The sequence below is a fragment of the Sinocyclocheilus anshuiensis genome, unplaced genomic scaffold (assembly GCF_001515605.1).
Source record: "Sinocyclocheilus anshuiensis isolate Anshui unplaced genomic scaffold, SAMN03320099.WGS_v1.1 scaffold74, whole genome shotgun sequence".
Classification (NCBI taxonomy): Eukaryota; Metazoa; Chordata; class Actinopteri; order Cypriniformes; family Cyprinidae; genus Sinocyclocheilus; species Sinocyclocheilus anshuiensis.
In genome coordinates this window covers 1,566,409-1,575,601 of record NW_015546044.1, presented here as the reverse complement: position 1 = coordinate 1,575,601, position 9,193 = coordinate 1,566,409, and the positions used below count along the sequence as shown (strand labels likewise).

General features: G+C 34.9%; 1 protein-coding gene across 1 annotated transcript in view; it reads right to left on the bottom strand.

The window, feature by feature from the left end:
- LOC107698977 (collagen alpha-2(IX) chain-like) overlaps nt 1-7,608 on the bottom strand; it is an 18,108-nt gene extending 10,500 nt beyond the window's left edge. The window contains exons 1-12 of the mRNA XM_016500115.1: nt 7,287-7,608; nt 5,777-5,851; nt 4,758-4,772; nt 4,590-4,652; nt 3,866-3,919; nt 3,559-3,594; nt 3,309-3,332; nt 2,830-2,883; nt 2,555-2,608; nt 2,175-2,225; nt 458-514; nt 47-100 (exon numbers count right to left, since the gene is read on the bottom strand). Coding sequence (XP_016355601.1) covers nt 47-100; nt 458-514; nt 2,175-2,225; nt 2,555-2,608; nt 2,830-2,883; nt 3,309-3,332; nt 3,559-3,594; nt 3,866-3,919; nt 4,590-4,652; nt 4,758-4,772; nt 5,777-5,851; nt 7,287-7,358 — 609 coding nt within the window. The 5' untranslated portion in view covers nt 7,359-7,608. The remainder of the gene's footprint in view (nt 1-46; nt 101-457; nt 515-2,174; nt 2,226-2,554; nt 2,609-2,829; nt 2,884-3,308; nt 3,333-3,558; nt 3,595-3,865; nt 3,920-4,589; nt 4,653-4,757; nt 4,773-5,776; nt 5,852-7,286) is intronic.
- Between the last annotated feature and the right edge of the window lie 1,585 nt (nt 7,609-9,193).

Sequence of the window (9,193 nt, the reverse complement as noted above, 5' to 3'; positions counted from 1 at the left end):
ATTATTATTATTATTATAACAAACATCATCAGAAAGAAAAACATACCACTCTTCCAATGCTACCTGGATCTCCCAGTACCCCAGCGCGACCTTTATGTCCCTGTGAGGAAAATAATTTAAAGATCAGTCATTAAATTCTACCATTTTGTAAAATATTTTAGAAATGCTGATTGGTCATTTCACGTACAGGTATAGTAACAACTATGATGCAAAATACTTGTGCACTCATTGTGTAAGGAGTAACATAATTAAGTACATAATTAAGTAACATTTTAATTTGTATAATTTTTTTTTATTGTGCTATATAACAATAAAGCACTCGGGGCTGTGCTATTTTGTGAATGCAGTCATGGGGAAAGTGGTTGCAGGCCTTTGAAATATCCTTTAACAATAGGCTTGAGTCGTATTAATTCACTACAAAGAAATTTGAGAAAGTATAAAAGGTTAACTTACTGACCTTCACTCCCTGTAGGCCCTGAGGACCTTTTGGCCCAGGTGGACAGTTGGTTGGACACTAGAACACACATCGGCAACATTGGATTTAAAAAGTGTAAAATTCTAGATAACACAGGCTAAACAATCACTGTCAGATTTGTTTAATTCAAACTATCAAAGCTGGGTGAAAAAGTGCGTTAAGGCCTTGGATTTTTTTTTACTAGATCTCAGACCACCAGCCCTCTAATTACAGTAAATGGATGATAAGGATTGATCCAGACAGAACAGGGCTCCAGCTGGACGCTAGGCCGGAGGAGAAGCAGTCAACCAGTCTGCCACGTGATCCCTCCAGACTCCTGGCAGGCTGGCTGCAGATCACAGCCCTGGGACCCGCTCTGCTTCTTGATCCAGAGAGGTGCTAATGGACAGAAGCCTTTGATGGCACCCATTTAATGAAGCTCATTAGGAAAATCTATGAACACTGAGATCAATAAGGGGTGTGTAAGGTCTAACAGGGCAAACTCTGAGAGAAACCAAATACAGAGAAGGGCTGATTCTGAGAGGACAAATATAAGAAGAAAGATATATTTAAGGTATAAATATGAGCAGTTTGGAAGATGAGTAATGAACAGTGTAGGACTTTTTTTTTTTTTGGACCACATTGTTTGTGGGCATCCTGCCCAAATAAATAATTGTGAATGACAACAAATTAAATTGATCAACTTTACAACCACATTTTCAACAACAGTTTTTATTATATGAATATTTTCAAACTTAGTCCAAACTTATTACATGTTGTTTTATACTATAAATATGAAATATTAAAATACATAAATATTATCATCCTATCATATTCAGAATTAAATGTATCATATTACTAGGATTTTTATTATGATCTTATCATGTATATAGCATATGTACTGTATCTTATTTTAAGGATTTTTATATGTTTTTACTGGAAAAAGTAAAAAGATTTTAGAGTTTTCTGGGATTTGTAAAAAATATATATTTACTGGAAAAACAAGTCAAAAAGACTAAATAAAATGCATTAATAAATTATTTTTGCAGTGTAGTCAATAGTTTTATTTAGTAGGCCTACAGTCTGCAAATGTGTACACTGTTGCTGTTTGATCATGCAAATGGAAGATGATTTATTCCCTTATAAACTTGTACCTCCAAATACTTTTTTTTTGCATTAAATAAATGTTATAATGTTATAATTAATTTTGAAGCTGGCTGATTTGGGTTAAGGCTTGAAGCTGTTTAATTATTATTATTATCATTTTTATTATGATCTTATCATGTATATAGCATATGTACTGTATCTTATTTTAAGGATTTTTATATGTTTTTACTGGAAAAAGTAAAAAGATTTTAGAGTTTTCTGGGATTTGTAAAAAATATATATTTACTGGAAAAACAAGTCAAAAAGACTAAATAAAATGCATTAATAAATTATTTTTGCAGTGTAGTCAATAGTTTTATTTAGTAGGCCTACAGTCTGCAAATGTGTACACTGTTGCTGTTTGATCATGCAAATGGAAGATGATTTATTCCCTTATAAACTTGTACCTCCAAATACTTTTTTTTTTGCATTAAATAAATGTTATAATGTTATAATTAATTTTGAAGCTGGCTGATTTGGGCAAAGGCTTGAAGCTTTTTAATTATTATTATTATCATCATCATCATTTATTTGTTTATTTTTTAATGGAAATATACTTTGGAATTCACCTTACCTGGAAGTCAGCACTGCCTTCCTCTAAACCCAAAAACTTTCCTGGTGGACCCTGAAAATGACACAATGAGATTAGGAAAACTGAGAAAGTGGATATAAATGCAGGTGGCTGGAAATAAAAAAACTATGTTTGGTTTATTTTTATGAAGTAATGCAGTTCTAAAGCAGATCCCAAATGGATGCCTTCAAATGAAATGAAATAAAGCAGAAAATGAAATAAAACGTATGTTCGGAATTGCAGTAGTTATGAGATGAGATGTCAATTTAAACTGTTCTGATTTATTTTCAGCCCTACAGCTTTATACATACAATTGGATTTTGTGGTTTGACTTGAGAAGACTACATTTCAAAGTGCAGTAAATGAAACATTCTGTCACTTACTGGCTTTCCTGGAGGTCCGGGTAATCCTGGAGCTCCAGGACTTCCCATGACACCCTGTGGGATGAGAGTTTGAGCTCAAGTGGGCATCAGTTCAGCGGTCCATTTAATCACATTGGTTTAATGAGTGAACTTTTGTGATTTTTTTTAACTATTCAAGCTACAGCAAAAACAGTTGTCTTAGCTAGTATCAAAGGTTGAGTATGAACAGCATTCTTAACCATGAAAGATTTGTATACTGGCATGTTGTTATGAAGATGTATTCGAGTGAGACCCACCTTTGACCCAGTAGACCCAATTTGTCCAGGAAACCCAATGGGGCCTGCTGCTCCCTGTAATGAGATAATGAACAGTGAAACTTGTTTATTAATCTAATACATTAGTAAGAGTGTGCTGTCAAATCTAAAACCAGACAAAACCTCTGTGGGCTAAGATCCCATAAGGATTCAGAAGGTTTTGTACGGTTTGCACTGCAAAAGCCTTTTGTACATGCAAAATGTTTTTTTAAACAAACAGTTAAAGTGCACCAGTCATTTTCACTGAAACTGCATGTGAGAAAAACAAATCAATTTGGTTATATATGATTATAATGAAATAATGTGGTTTATATAATGACAGTAATATAATAAACAAAGCAATTCCAAGAGGGTCCTTGCACCATCAGTGCTCAGGCCCTAAATAAAATAAGTAAAATGGGAAGGAAATGTAAATGAAGCAAATTAAGGAAATCAAATAGATTATGAACTGGGTTACTTACAGGAAGTCCAGACAATCCTGGTCCCTAAAGGTAAAAAGAAAGAAGAAATTAGCAACAGATCATGAATGTAGTCCATTAATACTGGAATACAGTGCCTTGCGTCCTTAGAAATACTCAAACACCAAAAATCAGGAATTTTACTATTTTTGTACTACAATATCACCTGTTGAATAGCTGGGGTAACTGCAGGTGGTAGTCTTACACAATTATTTTTTGTTCAACAAATTCATAACATATTTTTTATACTTACAGTTCGCCCTGGTGGTCCACTAGGCCTAGGCTGACCCTGTGAAAATCAATAACACATGTGAAATTAGATGCATTCCATTCTTATACACTTCTAGAATAACAATGACTGAAAAGATTATATGTTATTTATAATATTCTCAATATGCCTACATCATGTTGTTCATAATATTCAGCTGTTGTCCTCTATTATCACTTGTTAAACATTAAATGATATGTTATGTGCATTTGTTGGCCAAATGATGATCTGCATGAATATACATTGTGTGTACTCTGCATCCATAAAGAAAAATAAAATATGATTTCCTGACCTTTGGTCCAGGATTACCACGAGGGCCCCTCTCACCCTTAGCCCCAATCAAACCCTGGAGACATAACAGAGAAAAACAAGCCTCCTGAATAATAATCAGGCAGTCATTATTTATATGGAATCATTCACTGGGTCATGTTAACACCTCTAAGGTGATGTGAAGATTTAAGCAGGTCATTTATAAGCAGAACATTTACAGAAATATGTAAAGATCCATGTGCTCATATTCTCATTCATTGCCAAAACTTACAAAAAATACATTTATACATAAATAGTTCCTCAGATTAACAATCTAGTGGGAGAGAGAGAGACAGAGTGAGAGAGAGAGAGAGAGAGAGAGAGAGAGAGATCCAATCAGAAAATCCAATTAGGAATGTTTGCTTCCTAGCATATGACTGAGAAAGTCTTGCTCATTAGGACTAACATCTCCTTTCTCAGTCTCATGCCAACACTTCAGACTGGAGGTGTGAATAACCTTCACCAGAACATGATTTCAAATGCCATTGTTCATTACAAAACAAATGTAATGATTGAAAATGAGATTTAGCTCCAGTTTTGCTTTTTTTTTAATTAAATGAGAACTTGGCAGGATACTGAAATATACATTATTATTCACCTCCAAATGACTAACTTAGGGAGAACCCCCCCCCCCAACTAAATTATGACTGATCAATAACCTCATGAAAGTCCATAATTGTAATTCCTTAATTGTAGATATCACTCACATCAATACCATCCTCCCCTGGAGATCCATAAGGACCAGGCTCACCTGGATCTCCCTTTTGACCCTGTAAAGTGGTGACACATGACAAACACTCTCAGTTATTGGAGTATGATTTTGATACAACATTTTGAATGGTAGTGTAAATATATCAACTGCTGTTACTACTTACTGGTGGTCCAGGTGCACACACACACACACACACACACACACACACACACACACACGCACACACACACACAACAAAAAATGGTTGCTTCTATAGCAAAGATAATGATCACTAAAATGTAATTGCACTAATAATTATGCTTTTTGCAACAAAAAAAAACAGCATTAAAGTACAGTACAGTATATCATGAACTTACTCTCACAGCCTCTGCTAAATGCAACTCTGCGTGTTATCGTGTTAGCGTGTTAATATGCTATTAAAATGTCAAAGAAATATCTAAAAATAAAATGAAAATAAACAATATGTATAACTCCACCAACAAATAAGCTTCTTCTCCACCCTGACCCCTTCATAAGGTCAGATTTACAGTATTTTGCGTTGGGTGTCAGAATTCTATATTCAATAACTACTATAAGAATATGTTAATGAATATATCTATATTTCTGTATGCATTTATCACCATTTATGACTATAAAATCTAAATATCCTGAAATAATAGAGCTTATGGAGGAACATGGGGGATCCTGTTTCTGTTTTTGCTATGCAATGGATCAGTCTGGCCTGTTTATCCTGCTGAGTGTCTTTATACTGAATCCAGCCTGGGACACAACTCTATCAAATAACCAACATCTAGTAGCTCTCTCTCAGCATGGGAAAGAGGCAACCTCTAACACAGTGGTTTTCAATCCTGGTCCTGGGGACCCACCACTCTGCACATTCTGTATGTCTCTCTTATCTGACACACAGCGCAGTTCATGGATCTCTCTCCTAATGAGCTGATGATCTGAATCAGGTGTGTTAAATAAGAGAGACATGCAAAATGTGCAGAGCGGTGGGTCCCCAGGACCAGGATTGAAAACCACTGCTCTAACAGAACCTTTTTGTGTGATTATTTTTATTTCTTGCGCCCTCTGTTGGCAAGATTTTGGTAGTGAAGATGAATACAGGGCTCATGAAGGTGCACAATGACTGTCTTTGTACCAGCTCGACCTGTGTTGCAGCCAGGCAGCTCCAATACTCACATCAATGCCGTCAGCGCCGGGAGTTCCAGCGGGACCAGCGGGACCAAGGGGGCCCTGCGGTCCGGGTGGACCGGTCTAAAATGAAACACATAAAAACAGCCAAATGTATGCAATTTATTATAAACTGTTATGTTTTCATTCATAATTAATTCATATTCATATTGTTGACAATAATCACTGGCAATTAGCTGCATTGCTAGCAATTCACAAAATTAGCTGAATCACTCTAGCATGCAAATCTAGCTTTGGATAATAAAAACAAGCACAAATATTGTTTGGTAATGCTCCTTGTGACCTCAGACCAGTATTATTTTACTATTATTTATAGATTTTTATAGTATTTATTAAGATTTTGAATTAGCTTTTTAATTTTTATATTTTCAGTTTTCATATTTAATTTAAGTTTTAGTATTTTTCTTACATGCTTTTGTTTATATGATTTAAAAAAATTGTTCTATTTAGCTTTAATTTTATTTTATTTCAGTTTGAGTAATTTTAATACTTTAGCTTATTTCAGTTGCCCGTAGGCCACATTTCTTATTTTCCTTTAAGTTTTTTAAGTGAATGTTTTATTTAATTTCAGCTTTATTTCAATTACTGAAAAAAAAGATGGGTACTAAAGTTTTAGTTAACAAAAACAACACTTCCTCAGACATGTTTACATATTTAAATTTGATAGACAGAACGAGGTTTATGATGAAAAATAAATTAAAGGCAGAGGCTGTGCAATCAGGGTATCCGGGGTGGGAAAAGAGAGGCTGGGAATGTTTACACAGACCCTCCCCCATTCAGCATCAAAGATACATCTATTTTTCAATGCATTACTTGACAAGGTGGTTGACTCAAAATGAATGCACATTCATTTAATCCATTGCATTTTATGCATATGAGCTGCATGCAAGCATTGAACTGAGGCGGTCCTTCTAAATGTGACAAGTATGTGTTATTCTGCTGAGAGCAGTTTCAGGTTCTGTCTGTTTGAATAGCAGCTTCTGGCAGCAGTGCATTTTCAGTGGCCTCTTTGTACTCTCTCCTTTCTACCTTCTCTTCTCTCTGTTCATTTGTCTCATGTTCACTTTCAGCTTCATATTTTATTCAGCAGCTTTCCATTTATTCATTTCATTTACTGAACTGAATAGTTTAAGCTTTCAGAATCAAAAGATAACACTGACTGAAAATAGTCTATTGTTAAATACCAGACCTCTTGTATCTGCATGCTGTAGAAAGCAATATAATCCACTTGGATAAACTTTCAGAAGTTCAAAAAACTCAAAAGTCTTGCAACTTTGAGTATCAAAAGTCTCCAATATACATGTAATCTAACCAAACTAGTAAACTAATTGCATGAATTTCATCTAAATTAACTTTATCCATTGGCATTTTGACTGACAATCCAGTACAATTCACAGTGAATCACATCGCAATCCATAAGATGTTCTCCAAGATGCATGATCTCATCCTCAAGATCATCCAGCACCAAGAAAAAGTAGATAACCGCAGCCAAACTCACCACTTGCGATAAGGCCAAGCAGAGTGCCTGCACCAGGACCAAGCTTCTGAAGATGATGAAGAATCTAGCCATGGTGAAGAATCACTATTCAAAAACCAATCGTCCCAGCGGTTCCTCCAAACCTTGCCACCCTCTCTCCTGGCTTCTCAGCCCAGGATGGTGGATCCAAGGAAAAGAAAGGCGTGTGTATGTGAGTGTGTGTGCTGCCCAGGACAGGGAAGAAAAACACAGTGGCAGGGACCTGAGGAGAGGAATGAGAGAGGTGTAACCCAGCCCTACAGCCAGCCCCTGAGAACTCAGGGAGCTCAGAGAGCCCAACGCACTGAGGACCGGATAGACCTGAGAAGCCATCACACGAGTGGGAGGCGGAGACTTCTGCTGATTGTCCATGCATCCAGCAGAGCTCTAGAAAGCTAACTGGACACAGCTGCATTTGCATGTTTCTCACGCCCCCCTTTTCTGAATACCTCAATAGATTGTTGAATATGTACGCAGCTTCTGGACACTGGATTGTTTGTTTTTGAGGCTAAATAAACAGATACTCAGATATTAGGAGGTTTGGACATGTAGTCCTAAAAAGTACAACACCAGAAACTTATCTTAGGCAGTTTTGCTACAACATTTAACTAGCAGGTGATTTGAACTCAAGGTGATTTTTAATGTGTGAAATCAATTCCCCACTGGCATACTAGCAGTGGTCCACAAAGTCTAATGACAAATGTCTACAATCAACGTAATTTTGTTTATTGTAAACATTATAGGCAAGATGTCACTTTTTTATTATAGTGAATATTTCTCAGGGCGGATATATAAAAAAAATAAAATAAAATAAAACACTGTACGTTTATATTACAGGTCAAACACATTACATTTTTTTATATTTTCAATTTTTGTTTTAATGTTAGTTTAAATTGTAGTAATTTTGTTGTTTGTTTTGGTCATTTTATTAGTTTTGGTTTGTTTTAAACATTTCTAGTTTTCATGAATTTTTATTTCAGTTTTAGTTTTTCAGAAACTTCAAATTAAACATCTTATTTCATTTAGTCACCACATGAGCATTTCTTATCTTCATTCAGTTTACTTTGTTTAATCTTATATTTCTATTGTATTTTATTTCAGTTTCATTTCAATCAACACAAATGTTTCAATAGTTTTTAGCTGTAGTTTTTGTTAATGATAACAGCACTGATATGGAATGAGCTGTGTCAGTGAGATCTGCCACTGAATAATATATTATTTCGGGCTTTTAAACCAAATGTAAACACCAAAAAAAAATCATTGTACACAATCATTGTAATTAATACACTTTAAATACATAAGCTTCGAACCTTTTAGTTAAAATGTTCATTCAATATAGTTTTATAGGCCTATAACAAAACTGTTGATATAAGAAGCACAAAATTCTATATTTTTTTCCAACTAAGTGTTATTAAGTGTGTAACACTAAGTGTGAAAACGATACAAAACCACTGAATAGGGAAACATATCTTTGTGTAATTGCACATTTGACTCAAAACCTTTAGTTTAGTCATTCTTGAGAAATGGGACAAAACAGGGTGCAAAATTGAAAAGATAAAACCTTGTACTCAGACAAATGAAACTACATTTATGTATGTTATATGTACTAAGCTACTGAGCTATGCTTTGATACAACCTCCCAACTTTTCTCTTTTTTAACAAAATGTGCTTTTTTTAGCTTGGACTGTGTAATATAATTTCAGCTTTATCTTTAACAGCATTCAAGATGTTTTTAACATTTCAAAACACATTCTCGTGTTAGCAGACAGATTACACTTTCACATGTGACCAACAATTCCACAACAAATATAAAATATCATAATGAAATATTATCAAAATATTCAACGGACGGAGTTGACACATCTGACGGAGGTGACGAAAACCTGAAT